The sequence below is a fragment of the Penicillium alfredii genome (genome assembly GCF_028826965.1).
Source record: "Penicillium alfredii strain IBT 34128 chromosome Unknown utg000005l_segment0_segment0, whole genome shotgun sequence".
Lineage (NCBI taxonomy): Eukaryota > Fungi > Ascomycota > Eurotiomycetes > Eurotiales > Aspergillaceae > Penicillium > Penicillium alfredii.
Genome location: NW_026622702.1, coordinates 3,035,162 through 3,052,038, shown reverse-complemented (window position 1 = coordinate 3,052,038; position 16,877 = coordinate 3,035,162). Strand labels below are relative to the sequence as shown.

General features: G+C 47.7%; 5 protein-coding genes across 5 annotated transcripts; 4 read left to right on the top strand and 1 right to left on the bottom strand.

The window, feature by feature from the left end:
- Positions 1-131: 131 nt before the first annotated feature.
- On the bottom strand, positions 132-3,418 carry NUU61_004575 (cation-translocating P-type ATPase; the record flags this gene model as incomplete). Its single annotated transcript, XM_056655157.1, has 3 exons — positions 132-2,772; positions 2,830-3,095; positions 3,176-3,418. 3 exons carry the CDS (start codon positions 3,416-3,418, stop codon positions 132-134), a joined length of 3,150 nt encoding a protein of 1,049 aa, XP_056513184.1.
- Positions 3,419-3,651: 233 nt separating this feature from the next.
- On the top strand, positions 3,652-5,910 carry NUU61_004574 (serine/threonine-protein kinase HAL4/sat4; the record flags this gene model as incomplete). Its single annotated transcript, XM_056655156.1, has 4 exons — positions 3,652-3,676; positions 3,731-3,787; positions 4,356-5,710; positions 5,767-5,910. The coding sequence occupies 4 exons, from the start codon at positions 3,652-3,654 to the stop codon at positions 5,908-5,910; spliced, it is 1,581 nt and encodes a 526-aa protein (XP_056513183.1).
- Positions 5,911-6,769: 859 nt separating this feature from the next.
- Positions 6,770-8,660, top strand: NUU61_004573 (cation:proton antiporter; the record flags this gene model as incomplete). The annotated part of the gene is made up of 7 exons (XM_056655155.1): positions 6,770-6,806; positions 6,868-7,074; positions 7,148-7,273; positions 7,324-7,374; positions 7,435-7,555; positions 7,619-8,156; positions 8,214-8,660. The coding sequence occupies 7 exons, from the start codon at positions 6,770-6,772 to the stop codon at positions 8,658-8,660; spliced, it is 1,527 nt and encodes a 508-aa protein (XP_056513182.1).
- A 2,075-nt stretch (positions 8,661-10,735) lies between these two features.
- Positions 10,736-13,310, top strand: NUU61_004572 (uncharacterized protein; the record flags this gene model as incomplete). The annotated part of the gene is made up of 10 exons (XM_056655154.1): positions 10,736-10,772; positions 10,826-10,946; positions 11,011-11,147; positions 11,203-11,380; positions 11,442-11,599; positions 11,655-11,702; positions 11,867-12,176; positions 12,235-12,949; positions 12,998-13,041; positions 13,094-13,310. The coding sequence occupies 10 exons, from the start codon at positions 10,736-10,738 to the stop codon at positions 13,308-13,310; spliced, it is 1,965 nt and encodes a 654-aa protein (XP_056513181.1).
- A 1,556-nt stretch (positions 13,311-14,866) lies between these two features.
- Positions 14,867-15,374, top strand: NUU61_004571 (uncharacterized protein; the record flags this gene model as incomplete). The annotated part of the gene is given in 3 exon segments (XM_056655153.1): positions 14,867-15,107; positions 15,122-15,138; positions 15,192-15,374. 3 exon segments carry the CDS (start codon positions 14,867-14,869, stop codon positions 15,372-15,374), a joined length of 441 nt encoding a protein of 146 aa, XP_056513180.1.
- Positions 15,375-16,877: the final 1,503 nt, after the last annotated feature.

Here is a 16,877-nt window from a genome sequence, read left to right as displayed (position 1 = left end):
AATCCCATGGAGATTTCTTGACAAACATTTTTCTCTTAAGACATTTCGCGTTATGTGCTCGCTAGGACCAATTGGTGGCTTGCTTTCCAGTTCCATTTTATGCTGGGTAGGTGGCAAAGCATTCGTAAAGGTCATTCATAGACGTCTCCCAAAGAGCTCGAAGTCGGATAATTTTTGACTCTGTGGCGGAAGAAGACTCGCTTAGCCCATTTCCAGGCTTCAACGCCGACAAAGAACAGGACAGCCTCAACCGCCACAATGCCCCATTCCCAGGTGATAGGCTTGTGTTTGAAGACGACGTCGTTCAGCACCGGGATATAGAGGATAGGAAACATGGTAATCCATCCGGCCATGATGGACCAAAAAAGAAACTTGTTCCGCCAGACATCGAACATCCACTGGGTAAAGTATCTTTTGGATTTTGGCTGCATGCGGAAGAACGACCGGCGCATGTTGACCATCTCCCAAGCCAGGAAGAGCGCAAACCATGTCAGACAAACAAATGTAGTTGCACGTGCTCGGAAGACCAATTCGCAGTCCTTGATCTCCTCCGACCACTCCTTATTGCACCCACGAGCCAGGTTACCGTCGCCGAATCCCCACATGCGGATAGAAAATGCCGCTAGGCAAAGTGCCGCGGTCCAGACGCCATAGACCAGAATATCGATGATCACTTCCCAGGTGAATATGCCTTGCTTACTCTGGGGAGGACGATTCATGATATCAGGGGCAGCGACTTCCATTCCAAGGCCCATATCGGGCATGCCCGATGTAATCATGATAATCCATAGGATTTCCACTGGCGACAAAGGGAAGACGGACTGACTGTCAGCATCTTTGAAAGCCAACCCGATGAGCAAGGTGCAAGCCTGAGCAATATTTTCGGACAGCAGATGAAGAACAAATTTCTGAATGTTATCAAAGATCCGACGACCTTCCTCGACGGCGTTGAGGATCGAGGCAAAATTGTCGTCCGTGAGGATGATATCAGACGCGTCCTTGGCGACATCTGACCCTGCCTGTCCCATCGCAATACCTACATCGGCGTGCTTGAGAGAAGGAGAATCATTCACCCCGTCTCCAGTCATCGCCGCAAAGCGACCTCGGCGATGGAGAGCGTCGATCATACGCACTTTGGTCTGTGGAGCGCAGCGCGCAATAACCAATGGTAGCGTTGGGAGTGCATCAACTTGCTCGTCTGTGAGTTTGTCAAATTGACTAGCAGTCATTACCATTGCGTCCGCGACATCAGCCGCCACAGTACCGAAGTCGGCAGGAAGTATTCCCACTTGTTGTGCAATCGCTTTGGCAGTTCCATGATGATCACCAGTGACCATATGGACAACTATGCCAGCTCGGTAACAGGCCTGGATCGATCCTGCTGTCTCCGGGCGTGGGGGATCATATAAGCCGATCAACCCCAGGAAGCATAGATCCTTCTCGACGTCGTCACGTTCCAGATTGGAGCCTTCGAGTAGTTGCGACTGCTCGGTATAGGGTCGATTGGCTAATGCCAAAACCCGAAGTCCAAGTTTCGCGAGCTCTTCCATGTTCTGGAAAATCTTGTCACGATGCTCGTTAGTCATTGGCACGGGTATAGATGAACCTTGGTCCCAAGCCACAGAGGTACATGAATCGACAACGCGCTCGACCGCGCCCTTGGTAAATACCATTGTGCGATCTTCCTGCGCAGTAATCTTGTTGAAGATCACCGACATTTTCTTGACCGAGGAGTCGAAAGGAAATTCAGCCTTCTGGTGCCACGCTGAACTATGGCCCTTCGTCCAACGGTCACGATTCCAGTTGAACCTGGATGCAAAGACTTGAATTGCGATTTCGGTGGGTTCGCCACGGGCGTTCCATTCACCATCTTCATTCCTATAAACGTGCGAAAGGTTGGCCATAGATGCGACGTCCAAAAAGTCTTCGAGATGGCGGTTTTCCCAAACCAGGTCTTCCGCATTTTCTGCAGGGGACGCTTCCTCCCCATCATCGAAATTCAAAGGAGGCACAGGTGTGAACGTGACATCCCCAACAGTCGGATTGAAAGGCTCGTTCGAAGTGCCGACAGAGTAGGTCCCTCGAGATGGAATCCATGCCTTTTTGACAACCATTTTGCCCTGCGTCAATGTGCCAGTCTTATCGGAGCAGATATCCGTGACCGCGCCGAGAGCTTCTAGTGAGTCAAGCTTGCGAACAATCACATGTCGCTGGACCATACGCTTGGTTCCCACGGCCATGGTGATAGTGAGTACAACCACCAGACATGCCGGGATCATACTGATACCAGTTGCAACAGCATACATGATGACCTCGGTGTTGCTGCTGAAAAGGTTTGCAGCCATACAAACAATGGCAAATATAACTGCAACCACAAAGAGCAAACAGGCTAGCTTGGAGAGTTTCCTTTGCAAGGGCGTGCCGATATTGACACCAAGGAATCGACCGACAGCATCCGTTCCAGTAAGAGTCCAAGCCTGCACGTACCACCGCTTCTTGGCCTCGCCGTTGGAATCACGCTTGACGGGTCGACGCTTGGTGTCACTGGCCCGCAAAGCGAGCGCGATAGAACCGATTTCGGTGAACATTCCGGTACAAACAACAACGCCACGGCCCCGACCACGAGTGACGGTACTAGAGCTATAGGCAATATTAAGACGGTCCCCAGGACCGGTGTCCTCTTTGAAGACCGAATCACATTCTTTCTGGACGGGAAGAGATTCGCCCGTCAAAAGTGCTTCGTCCGTCTCGAAATTGACTGCTTCAACCAGGCTACTATAATTAGTAAATTGTACCCCACTAGCTCGAACATCATGATAAAAGACTCACCGAATATCCGCCGGAACGGTATCTCCTGTTCTCAGTTCGACCATATCACCGGGCACGATCTCTGACGAGGGAACCGAGAACGTCTGTCCACCCCTCGAGACAGTTCCCGTCGGCGACGATAGTGAATGCAGTGACTCCATAGTCTTCTCTGCGGCGTACTCTTGGAAAAACCCTACAACAATGTTCAAGAGAATGACCGCGCAGATCACTCCACCCTCAATCCACGACTGTATCCCGAAACTGACCGCCATGGCTAGAATCAGCACCTATTGAAAAAAAAGATTGAATCAGTCTGACAGAATTCTCATAAAGTCTAGGGCATCGTTATTAGGAAAGAGTCTCATACTAGCATCATTGCGTTGGCCACTTGGCGCACGAGAATCTTGACCACCGACAACCCTTCGCCTTCATCCAATTTATTGGGACCATATTTTTGCAGACGATGACTAGCTTCGTCAAGGGCCAAGCCCTCGTCCAGCCTGGTGTTGAGTGCCTTGATCACGGCTTCATACGTGAGCGAGTGAGCCGGCTGGCTTAGCGGACTGCCCCCCGACCTGGCGTCGGGATCGGTATCATGTTTTTCCGACATTGGAAGTTATGCTCAAGTGGATGTTTAGCTGGAGTTTAGAAAGTAATGAATAGAAGAAGTCGTAGGCAATGAAATTTTTTGTGCGTTCGTCCGTTTAGATGCAGTCATCACTTGCCAGGGAGTTGAACGGAATGGAGCTCTTGTGCAGGGGGGTCAGAGGGACCTTCAGTCGCAAGCTTAACTTTCGGGGTAGAAGTCGGTGTGCGTGCTCCGCATTTAGGACTTGACCAACCATGGACCGTTTGCAGATGACCAACAGTAAGTAGCCTTGGCTTTGGGACCTTGGCCAAAACTGATGATTGTTCCACCCAGAGTCATGTCGCAACAACCAACACATCCGGCAGTCGCTGATCACACTTAAGCCAGCTGGTATGTATATGACGTCTCAAACATACGGTCTTCGCTTATTTCGAGGCTTCCGAGATCAACACTTTGGACTCTGTGGTTTTGAGGCCTACCAGAGAAAGCCACCGGGTTGTGTGGCAAATCCCGGCCGAGCCCTGTTGAGGCTTGGCGACACCTTGGTGCCAAGCCATGGCATTATGAAAAGAGGTATCCGTGCGCAGGAAGTCGGACACTCGCACGCATTTGTGGATAATAGACTCGATGTATCCGAACGTTGATTAGACCGAAATGAACCGCCAAACATTCAATAGTGCGCATAAATGACACATTTCTGGCCATCCGAGTTCCGACTGTTTCCCTTCCCCGGACATAATCCGGTCTCATCGCCACCCCAAAACTGCACTTGTTCGGCAACTGATGTGGTGGCGAACCCAGGACCAAATGGGTTTGGAAACAGCGTTCCCACCCTCGGAAATAGCAAATTAGATTTCACGTGAAGCCTGCCAAGCCTATTCCTCGTAACACCTTGAATGCCAAGGCGCTTACGAACGGAAAATGCCAAGGCTTGGACACTGGAGCTTTGACTGCCAAGTGGTTACATCAGCGCACCCAAGACTCGCACTTGACTTTCTGCGTCGCTCGTTGCCTGTTAAAATCAAATGGAGTGAGCAGCACAACGCAGCTCTTTATTATAATCTCTACACTGCTCTTGATATCGTGACAAGATGGTTTTCGAATAACAAAACTTCGCCCTCCAACTCATGGGCGATGCAAGAAATGGCCGACCATTTTCATAAGTTGAGGGATTCGTTACTAAATTCTCTTGGTTTCTTCACCGTCGCAAGACATCGCATTTCCTTGAGAGATAACAGTCCCACCAATGCGCTCATATGTCAAACCCTGACCCATTCCGAGGTGGAAGTTGGGGGTATGATTTTGCCCTCAAAGAACGCAACCCGAAAGCGCGGCTCTGGAGACGGAGAAGTTAAATTCGATAATGGGAAGCACTGCCACTTCCAGAGTCCGCGAACAGGAAAGGGGGTATTTGGAAAGAGGAGTGCAAACAATGCGATGTGCAAATGCTTTGGAAGATATATTGCAAGCTTTGGAAGAGCTTGCTCGCCATTTTCGGTGGAGCTGGAAAGAAAGCGGTCGATCAGAAGTCCTTCGCAAAGTGGAATCACGACGGACGAAAACATGGCGGTTGTGTCTCAGAAGTATGGTGAAGTTCGCGATATTATCGGCCGCGGTTCCTCTGCAGACATATTCTTATCGCACAAAGTCCACCAGTGGAACCCGAACATTGATTGCTTTTATGCAATCAAGATTTTCCGCCGCTCACCACGAACAAGTGAAACGATTTTCCGGAGACGTATTGATGCCGAATATTCCATTTCTTCTTCATTGCGACATCAAAACGTTGTTCGGACGTTCGATCTACTCCAAATCACAAGTGACTGCCTTTGCGAGTGCTTGGAGTATTGCTCAGGTGGAGATTTATACTCAATGATTGTTGCGTCAGGCCAGCTAGGACAGGCTGAGAGCAATTGCTTCTTTAAACAGCTCATGCGCGGTACCGAGTACCTCCATGAAATGGGCATCGCCCATCGTGACCTGAAACCAGAGAATCTTCTTATAACATCGAAGGGTTGTCTCAAAATTTCGGATTTCGGGTCTGCTGAATGTTTTCGCCTCGCTTGGGAAGACGATATACATATGACAAGAACACGCCATGGTTCACGACCTTACGTGTCACCGGAACAGTATCTCAACAAGGTGTTCGACCCCAGGTTGGTCGACATCTGGGCTGCTGCTATGGTCTACGTTGCGATGAGAACGGGTAGAATCCCGTGGAAGATTGCGACTGAAGACGACGAGAATTTCAGAGATTACATTGAAGATCGTAAAATCGGACGAGGCTACTTCATTATTGATGAAATATGCCATGTAAGTATCCCGGATCCTGAATATATGGTTGGTGTACTAAATACCTACAACAATAGGTCGAAAGCCGTCGGGTCATATATTCAATGCTAGAAATTGACTACACCAGTCGGCCTAAGTCAAGCGAAGTTCTTCACTCTCGATGGCTACATGAGGTTGATATATGTGTAGATGCGGACACCGCGTCACTCCAGGGAGATTAGTTCTCTATCTTCCAATTGGGATTCCCACCATGGGGCTTTTTTTTTCTTTCTTTTTTTGGAAATATCCTACAAAGAGGCGCTGTGTGAAGTTTCTAAATTGATTTTCAATCGCACTTTGTTGGGTTCATCTCACGGATGAGCATAGCCTAGTTTAAGAGATGTGATCTAGTAAACTCCAATATGTATTATATACTGCAGTAGATATGTCTAGGACATAGCGGCAGCAAGTAGAACGACAGCTATAGGTTGGAAATTCACTAAAGTATAATTCTGGAGCAATTTCATGAGTTACGTGAAAGGCACCAGTTGAAAGGTCTCACTACGGTCATATAAAAACAGATTCAATTCTTTCGAAAAGGGGTGTCTACTTCTAACCTAACTTTTGGATTAGTGTTAGCGTTCGATAGACAATCCCTGAGAGTGCGTGGTATAATAGAATTTTAATTATCGCTGAATGCTTAAAAAGTTTGAATGTCCAAAGGTTGCTTCCAATATGATTTGTCGTTGGCGAAGTGCCGACGGAACTTCGCTTTCGCTTTGGTTTACATTTGAAACACCACTGTAGGTAATTATACATAAATTTGCAGTTCTGGTACGGCATTAAATTGTTTTCGTTGGAACTAGTGAATTCCATGAGTAAATGCCGTGTAATGCAAGGTGAGAGGCTAAGTGGATTGTCGAACTTTCGTTCCGGTAATCCATTGGCTTCTTCGATCCACTCTTGCCTACGCTAGTGTTAGTCACAAGATTGTGAGTGAACACTCTTAGTTCAGGGCTCGCAATTCTCCATTCTCCATTCTTCTACACCTTGTTCGATCTTGTTCAGTCCTAGTTACAAGGGTAAAGTCGAAACTCGAGCATGGCCGGTGGTTTCCTTCCATACCACGAACCTGGAAGTATGTACGCAAGCATGTGCCCATCGATCTCTGCTCATTTCCCCCTGATAAATTCCTGCAGCTATCGACATCCTCATTGTTGTTTCGTTCTTCTTTTTCCTTTCCCTTGCAAGATGGGTCTCCGCGACGGCAATCCAGGCCGGAATTATAGGTCAGATCGCCGTCGGCATCATCTACGGAGTACCCTTGGCCAATATCCTTGAACATCACTGGCAAGAGACTTTTGTTACTCTTGGATATGTCGGTCTGATTTTGATCATTTTCGAAGGTATGTGAAAATTTTCATCCTCCCTGGCTTCTTGGCTTCTTGGCTTCTTGGACACTGATGTCATCCCTTCTAGGCGGTCTTGGCGCTCGTGTGGACTTGCTCAAGCAGAACTTCACTTTGAGTATGGTCGGCGCTGCAACTGGAGTTTTATTTCCTATTAGCCTTTCATACCTTTTGCTCTACCTTGGTTTCCGATATGGTTGGTTTTATTTGCCCCAATCCCTACAGTCAATGGCTAACATGGACCAGGTGCAGTTGAGACATTCATCATCGGCGCGTCTCTTTCCGCCACCTCACTCGGTAAACTATCTTTCTTCGGAATTGATGTGATTATGTTTCAATTGCTAATAAATTTTTTAGGAACCACCTTTGCTGTGATCAGCTCTACGTCAGACTCGGTCAACCTTGCCGAGACTCGAGTAGGGTCAGTCCTGGTGAGCGCGGCTGTTATTGACGATGTTATAGGCCTTGTTATGTTAAGGTGTGTTACTTATGTGGACTGGGATAAGGTGTGGTCTATATCCAAAGCTAACTACCTACACAGTGTGATTGGCGATTTGGGCAAACTTTCAGGAGGCGGCGATAGTGCCAACCTGGGCTGGCTCATTGGCCGTCCCATAGTGGCATCGATAGCCATGGCTGTCGTAACGCCCATCATCACGAAATGGGCCTTTGCGCCATTTTTCCGAAAATTCGTTGAACACCGCTTTGCACGCTTCGACCATATCTCCAACATCATCCTCATGACTCTTGTGCTTTCGGCTTTTATTGCCATCGCTGGCTTTACTGGTACATCCGTCTTATTTGGTGCCTTCCTGGCGGGTGTATTTCTTACATACATACCGAGCAAGCACCCCGAGGGACCATTTGTTGTCCTGAGCCGCGAGGAAGGCGAGCGCGAGGCAGATAAAAGCCCCACTTTTATTCATACCTTTGAGAAGTACCTATTAGGGCCCCAGCAGTATTTGATGGAACCTTTGTTCTTCTCAAGTATCGGATTTGCGATTCCGTTCTTGGAGCTATGGACCGGGGAACGCATTTGGAAAGGAATCGTTTACACCCTCTTGATGACGTTTGCAAAGGTATGCAGACACCCTCAAAAATCGCTTCTCAGCCATTGAGCTAAAAAGGATACCTAGTATGTGGTCGGAATTTGGGTCCCCGTATGGCAACTCGCTTTGGGGGGTAAATCTCACAAAGACAAGCTACACGAAGAGCAGAAAACACAGGGTCAACCAAAAATTGGGGACAGCAATCCAAGCTATGAAGAACAAAGCAGCCAGGAGAAGGGAAAGACGTGGAAACGGGCCTGGCTGGCCGCAACGCTTTTAGGATCTGCCATGGTAGCACGCGGTGAAATTGGCCTTCTGATAATCGAAATCGGACACAACGAAACTCCGTATGTGAGTGATGAAGGTTTCTACACTGGCGTCTGGGCGATTCTTTTGAATACCATCATTGGTCCAGTTAGCGTTGGTCTCCTAGTTAGATTCTACGCGCATGAGCTGAAAGGAGGGGATTGGGGAGTGCAGCGTACTCCACTGCCTATCTCAGGTCATGACATTAGTGGGCGCGGTGCGGTATAGACGCTTTGTGCAAAGATTAAATATGGGCTGGAAGGATATGGCTGTACTTAACATGTGGATGCGCCATGGGAAAGCGATATGGCAATTAGTTTTTGATATATCTGACTGATATACCCCGGAGATCTCTTCAGGTTAAATGTTCAACATCGCTGCAAGTGTTTCCCCCTAGTCAAAGAGTATGAGTGTCCCTATATACCTAGGTTCTCAGATCACTCGATCTTGTCTGTACAGATCGCAGATCTGTTATTATCATGTAGCATCTTGTTATGGTCGTTTTAGTCACGTGACTCACATGCTTTCCTCGTTCTGGGCTGTACTTTCGGTGGGAAAACGTTCATTCAGCGCCATTGATAGTGTGGGCTGAGGATACAAATCAAGAATTTGGATATTTTCGTTAAATACTATTTGAGGAGGTCGGGACAAGGGGACAAGTACAACGGATCATTTCCATAACGCAGGTAATGCTGGAAATATATAGTGGGAAAACTCACATGTGATCAAAAAGGTAGTTTGGGGCATGTCCCTCAACGGTAGGGGAAAAAATGGGACTTATTCACGTAGGTAGGGAAGACCAGAGTTTTCTATTAATGTTTTTCAACACAACTCCTAGGTTTTCAGACAGGGTGCCTTGCATACTGGGCAGAATGACCGGCGCCAGAGTAGCCATCTGTCCACGCAATCAATATGGAAAACATGACCTCAGCGAAGATCGCGCACTTGGACTCTACCTTCGATAATACTTAAGCATATAGCACGAGCTTAGTTCAAAAACATTATATCTGAGGTAAATCAATTTGTCTTTTGCCGCGCAGCTGAGAGAGGTGCTTCAATGCCTTCAGGCGGTTGGGACGACCTGAGGCGCGAGTCCTTTTCTGAGGATTCGTTGGAAACTGACGTTCGGGTTTCAGTAAGAGCACCTTTCAATGGCGATAAGTGCACCGGATCTTCAGCTGAAGAGATTGGGCCAGGGGTAGAGATATCAAGACGGGAGACGATAATCAGAACATTCTGAGTCGCAGGTTTGATTGAGCTTGCCCTTTCCCAGTCATTAGCAAAGACCTATAACTGCAGGATGACTTGATGTTGAAGCAGTACCTTGCACGTAGTTGGTGGCCCTTCCATGTTTTGAAGTCCGTTATCGGTAGACATTTGTTGAGATTATCCTCGGTCGGCAGCGGCTGAGGCGGCTTTCGAACCTCACTTGTCTGCGGCTGAATGAACCTGGATATTGGTAACACGGGATGTTCTCGAGCGAATGGTCCTGATTGTCTTCTATGACGATCGAACCATTGAGCAAAGCTCGCGATTCTATTTCCGAGAGAGCTGCGGAGCCGGTAGAAGGTCTTGGCAAATACTTACAACAACCCGACAACGCAGCTGATAGCTTTGAGGCATCTGGCATCTCCTGTTGTCAATTATGTGAAAACAAGGAACCACCCTCGTGTTTTCGGAAAACAAAACGTTAATATACCAGTCACTGCTGTAGCGATACAGTATGCGGGATTTTTCTGCGCCATAACGGTCCTCGGAACGGGAAGTTCGTGCTTGCAATCTACGGATCAAGCCTAGCGTTAAATAGTCACAATAAACAGAAAATTCATCCGCAAGCGGGTTGTGCCGGTATCAGTGAAAAAAATTACTTGTATAATCGCACGCGTGAATATTTGCAATAAAAAGCCTATGCGACAAAGCCACTTGCCCAGTATTACGACAAATAGTATCAGCGCGATGGCCACAATGCATAGTCTTGGCAGCTTGTCTGGAGCGGTTTGTCACCTGAGCTTAGATTTCGTCGTACGAATACAAGTCGAGCGCAGGCTGCAAAAGGATTGCTGGAGCATAATTGGAAGGTGGCACTGACAGTCGTGGAGATGACCTCCAGCCGCAGGCAGTGGCGTTCAATCCCCGATATGATTTGCCCGATTAATTCGCTCGCACTAACATTTTCGTAGCCCCGCAGGATGTTATTCGCGGAAATTATTTTGACATCCGAATAGCCCTAAGCTATATATTTATTTCCGTAGGTCTCCTTGAATACTTTTCCTCCTTGATAAAAGAGCCTAATTTCCATCACCATGTGGAAGCTACCGATAAACTTTCTCTCCTTGCATTGTACGTGCATAGCATGTGCGACACTCCTCACGCTAGTTAACAGGTTCTGGTAGACGCGTGGATTGTCACTCTCAGCATTCTGAGCCTGGTTATCATCTACCCTTATGGCAACCTCAAGGCCACCGATGCTTATTTTTTCGGCGCCAGCGTGTCAACGGAGTCAGGCCTGAATACGTGCGTGCTCTCACCTTTGCTTACCTCTAGTCTCTTCTAGTCTGCTAAATAGCATTCTATTAAGAATTGACATCAAAGAGTTGAAGACTTACCAACAAGTTTACATCTACATCATTCCAATTCTGGGGAATCTGGGCTTCATCAACATAATTGTCCTCGTCTTTCGGGTCAGATGGTTTGAAAAGCATCTTAAAGCGATAGGTTAGGAGGGCCTATATTCTAGTCCTCTACTCGATGGCTAACATTACAAACACAGCACCGCATCTGTTGAGGCCGGAGCCCCTTCGAGGCCAGGATCCAGAGGCACTACCCGAAGATATTTCGGAGCTGAACACTTCCGGTCTTGAGGTTGCAGCGGATAGATCTACAGACCAGGTGATGGACAATATGGCCGAGGCCAATAGTCATGCTGAGACAGGAAAATCATCGTCGAGGTTGATTTTGACACCACAAAGCAGAATAACATAGCAAGTTAGATACTGACACTTACACCAGGGTCTCTCAAGAGTCAAGGAACTCAACAGTTCATGATGATGCTCTGAGCCCAGAACAAATTGCGGGAAAGCAATCTATCCGATCCACGGAACCCGGTCGGCCCGTTCCTGGCAATGACAACGCTCTGTATATCCCACCTCCTTGGAGACGGGATGAAGGTATATTCTATCAATTTATGGCTTCTTTTTGCGCTTAATAGTGAATAGTCCCTAGGCGCCTCTTTCTCAGAAATCAATGATGGAATTGACAATGAAGAGGAAGGTGAGTCCTCCGCTTGTGCCAAACATCTCTGGATTTCAGATAGCCGCTGAATGGTGCAATAAAAGGACAATCCGAAAAGAATCTACGCCATCGACAATCTACCCGAAGCCTGCGTTCACGTACTCGCACCCTCGAAAGGGCATTAACCTCCGTTTTTGTTCTAGGAAACTCTGCTGGCTATAATGGAAAGGGCCATGAAGCGACACAGAACAACATGAAGCAGCTTGATCTGCCCAAAATCTCCACGCTGGTTACGATCGGCCGGAACTCTCAGTTTCATAATCTCTCCACTGAAGACCGGGAAAGACTAGGAGGCATTGAATACCGGAGCTTGAAGCTTTTGCTAAAGATTGTCACCGGATATTTCTTCGGTCTTCATCTTTTCGGTGCGATCTCTCTCGTGGGATGGATTCTACATACCGATCCAAAATATCGTGCCTATCTTGCTCAATGTGGCCAGGGCAGCGTTTGGTGGTAAGTAGACCTTGTATTAGTGTTGATAACAGAACAGTTAATTCTCTTCATGTGACAGGGGGTTCTACTCTTCTCAAACTATGATCGACAACCTTGGTTTTACCCTGACACCGGATTCGATGATCTCCTTCCAGGATGCGACCTTTCCAATGCTCCTCATGAGTTTCCTTGCATTTGCCGGCAACACCTGCTATCCATGCTTGCTCCGACTGATAATATGGATCATATACAAGGTTTGTTCAGAGGAATCATCACTCAAAGATCCACTTAGCTTTCTACTCGATCACCCTCGACGATGCTACACCCTATTATTTCCGAGCAAGCCAACATGGATACTATTTAGTATCCTGTTCATTATGAATTCCGTTGATGTTCTTCTCATCATCGTGCTGGACCTGAATAACCCGGCTGTGAATCATCTAGCACCCGGCCCGCGAGTCCTTGATGCCATTTTCCAAGCCGCATCAGCACGCCATACGGGAACATCGACTTTTAACTTAGCTGATGTTAACCCGGCTGTGCAGTTTAGCTTGGTCGTAATGATGTATATCGCGATTTTTCCGATCGCAATTAGCATCAGAGCTTCCAATGTCTATGAAGAAAGGACGCTGGGCATTTACAGTTCACAGAGGAGCATGGACGAAAGTGATGGTCGGTCGTACATCCTCAACCACATTCAGAACCAATTGAGCTTTGACTTGTGGTACATGTTCCTCGGATGCTTTTGCATCTGTATTGCTGAGTCCGGCAAGATTACGGATACATCGAATCCGGTAAGTGGGCGATGACAAATTGGGTGATAGCAGAACTAACAATTCTAGGCCTTTTCCGTGTTCTCCGTGTTATTTGAAGTTGTTTCAGCATAGTGAGTATTAAACTCAATTAACGACTTCTCACCTCAACTAACTTTTCTGTAGCGGCAATGTGGGACTCAGTCTAGGCTACCCGACCGTCTCAACATCTCTTTCTGGAAAGTTCACAGTTTTCAGCAAGCTCGTCATCTGTGTGATGATGATAAGAGGTCGTCATCGTGGATTGCCCTACAGGCTTGATCGTGCTATTGTTCTTCCGAGCGAGCGCTCAGAATATGAGGGGTATGGGGATGAGCTTCAAGCACGGCCGAGCGAGCAATGATATCGCAAAAATTATCAACAGGAAACAAGCGTTCCCACGATCTGGTGTGTCGTGAGATCTTAGGGTATTGGAGGTCAAGGGAAACCATAGCCCGTCCTGCGATAGTGCATGTCCTACGATCAAGCCTGTCTTATGATCTAGTATATCGTAGGATAGTAAGAAATGCAAGGAAACCATGGCCTGTCCTGCGGTCAGGCTTGTCTTACGATCTGACGTTCGGTCTTTCGCCGTCGCGTAGTGTGCTTTTCTATCTAAGAAATAAAACATAAGCTTATCCAAACATTTCCTCGAAAGCAAAAGCCAGTTTTTAACGCCAGATTTGAGTACAATCTTTATCATGCAAAGTTGTTTTTCCCCCAGGGACATTTGCTCACGGGGAGATTTACCCTCAGGGACGTTTATTCCAAAGGAAATTTGCCCCAGACGCAGTGGGAAGGTTATAATTAATTACATATTAGGTGATGACCCTCGTAGCTCCCAAGAACCACTTTCATGGTCCTGGGGACGATTTCGGTAGCTCCTAGAAGGTATAACGATGGCTCCCGGGAGCTACAACAGCAGTCCTAGGAGATATGTAGCCCCCAGGAATGGTAACGTTGGTCCTGGAGACGAGGACAAATTTCATGGGAGCGAGCCTTAGTAATAGCTGTACTGGGGCGGATTTTATTATAGGGCCATCTTGATTTTACAGGTGGCTCAGAGTCCACGGCGGATCCTTCTAAGATCCAGTCGTTGTTTCCAGGCGTGAGCCAGATCCCAATCGCGAGGGTCAACCCCACTGAGCAAGACTTTCGGACTTGGTCAATTATCGGAAAACACCTCACTCGGGTAAGGGGACTCAGCATACAATGATTTTATGCTCGGAGTCACGTGCCCCACCTAATCGTCCTCAATCGTCCCCAAATCGTCCCCAAATCGTCCCCGCCAGAAACCATCAACTACCCCGCTACTGATCACCTTCCGATGACGTACAGCATCCGCTTTGTTGGCTCGGATGAAAAGCTATACGTAGTTAACCATCCAATCAGACAACGATAACAGTGCGCGGATCGCTGACAGAAGATTGTTGTCACCTTTTTGTTACAGTAGAATTCGAAAACAGATTACCCCTCGGACACACTGGCTCTCTTTCCCAGCGCCCCACCCAGATCGCGCTAAACTGAATTCGGCCATTCAAAGTCCCCACCATCTTTCCTTGATGTATTTCTGGTAGATCACCAGAATTACCGTAATTACAGGTTCCGGCATTAAGCAGACTATGCTTGCCGAAACGCCTCGTGGCCATACACCAGAATCCGAAAACAGATTACCCCTCAGACAAAACACGCTTTGTTTCTCGGCCCGTACTCTCTAACGACGCTTATCTGTAGTAAGGTAAGGCGTAAATAAATCTTTCCCAATAATAGACCCTCTTTTGATTCCTGAACGGCCTTTTTACTTGTAATACCGTATGTTACACGAAACTCCTATACGGTCCTACCTCACTGCCCCTCCATACCCCGACATCCATCCTTCACAACACCACTATCTGAGATCTGCCAGAATTCCCGCGCAATATGGCACCGAGAATATCCCCGTCAAAGCTACGTCTCATCAATGATATGATACAAAGCCAGTCGTTAACCCGTTCTCAAATGGCCAAGGCAGCAGAATGCAGCGAACAGACAATCAAAAATATCCGCAGAAACTTGCGACTGTTTGGACACGTCCATGCTCCCCCAACCCGTGTCGGTCGGAGACGAAGCCTAACACCACCGATGCTAGAAGCGCTCTGTGACCACTTGCTGGAAAAGCCAGGTCTGTACCTTGAGGAGATGGCTATCTTTCTGTGGGATGAATTCCAGATGCTAGCAACCACATCGAGCATTAGGAGGGCCCTAGTGTCCTAAGGCTGGTCGAAAAAGACCGCCCGACAGAGTGCTAAAGAGCAGAGTGCCGAATTACGAGAAATTTATCTTCATAACCTCTCCGAGTTTGCATCGTACCACCTTTTATATGTTGATGAATCTGGATGTGATAAACGAATTGGGTTCCGACGGACAGGCTGGTCACCACTTGGTGTAGCACCACGACAGGTGTCACAATTCCACCGTGACGAACGATATCAAATTCTGCCTGCGTATGCTCAGGACGGTATCTTACTCTCTCGCGTCTTTCGCGGCTCAACGGATGCCACTGTGTTCGAAGATTTCATCGGTCAGCTCCTTCGGCACTGTGGAAGATGGCCGGAGCCAAAGTCTGTTCTGGTCATGGATAATGCATCGTTTCACCACTCCGAGCGGATTGTACAGATGTGTGCTGATGCGGGAGTCAAACTGGTTTATTTGCCGCCGTACTCGCCCGATCTGAATCCAATTGAAGAATTTTTTGCCGAGCTCAAAGGCTTCATAAGACGCAGTTGGAGCTACTACGCAGAAGACCCCGACTGAGAATTCGACTCCTTTCTCGAACGTTGTATTAATCAAGTTGGGACAAGAGAAGCGAATGCTAGAGGCCATTTTCGGCACGCAGGCTTGACTATTGAAGAGTTCGATAATTGAAATTATGCTTCTAGCGGCATCATTCATTACAGAAAATGAGGCACCTTGCATTGAGTCTGAAAAACTGCTACCTATGTGTCCCGTGGTTACATCTTTCTACACTGCAGACAAAATTCCCAGTCAAACTAAACCACCACCAGGAGATCCAGCAGCAAACACAGCCTCATCTAGGATCACCCCCGTGACTCTCACGGGGGCCTGCAGTACCACGAGGGGGGGCATTTCCGTGAGGGTGGCCAGTCTCACGAGAAGAAACGCCTGTACCCGTAGCACGGCTTTGAGTACTCTCATTTCCACGATTTTCTCTACTGCTCCTTTCTCTTTCCTGTCTCCGCTGCTTCTTCTCATTTCTCCTCATCTGCCTTCGCCTGTTTGAATCTTCATTATCTGGTCGCGGAAGGAAGACTGAGCCGCCGCCAACCCGCCAATGAAGGATGTACCAGGTCTTTTGGCTGCGTAAAGACGGATTCGACAAGCGAACAGTGACATGTGGAACTGGGTTGGGGTCATGGGTACTTGTAGTGGGATGAAGGCCGTTGCTAAACTGATTTAGTAAATATAAACTTTTCACTACACACACACACACACAATTCATTAACGCCCGGCGGCTGAGCCGAAAGGGCAACTATCACTGATCTAAATTTACATGCCTTAGCTAATGCTGTGCCTCCTTGGAGCCCATACAAAATTCCTTCCAGTGTATGTCATCTCAGAACTTTTCACTACAGTCATATTCGAAATCAGTTTTAGCTACACACTCTTGTGACTTGATTCCCCAACCCTAGCTCGAGACAACACTAATCTGCATTCGGTATAGCAGCCGATCACGATTTCCAATAATAGACCTTGTATTTTATATGACGCAAGTGGGACCCCGCTCTATGTATTTTACACGAAAATGCCATACACATTGTAATTCTGTGCCATCCTGTCCGACGCAAGCAGGAGGTCTTCTTCACTTATGCATCTCTCTCGAATTTCACGTTAGACCTCACAAGATAGCTCCGAGACCTCCCCCATCAAAGCT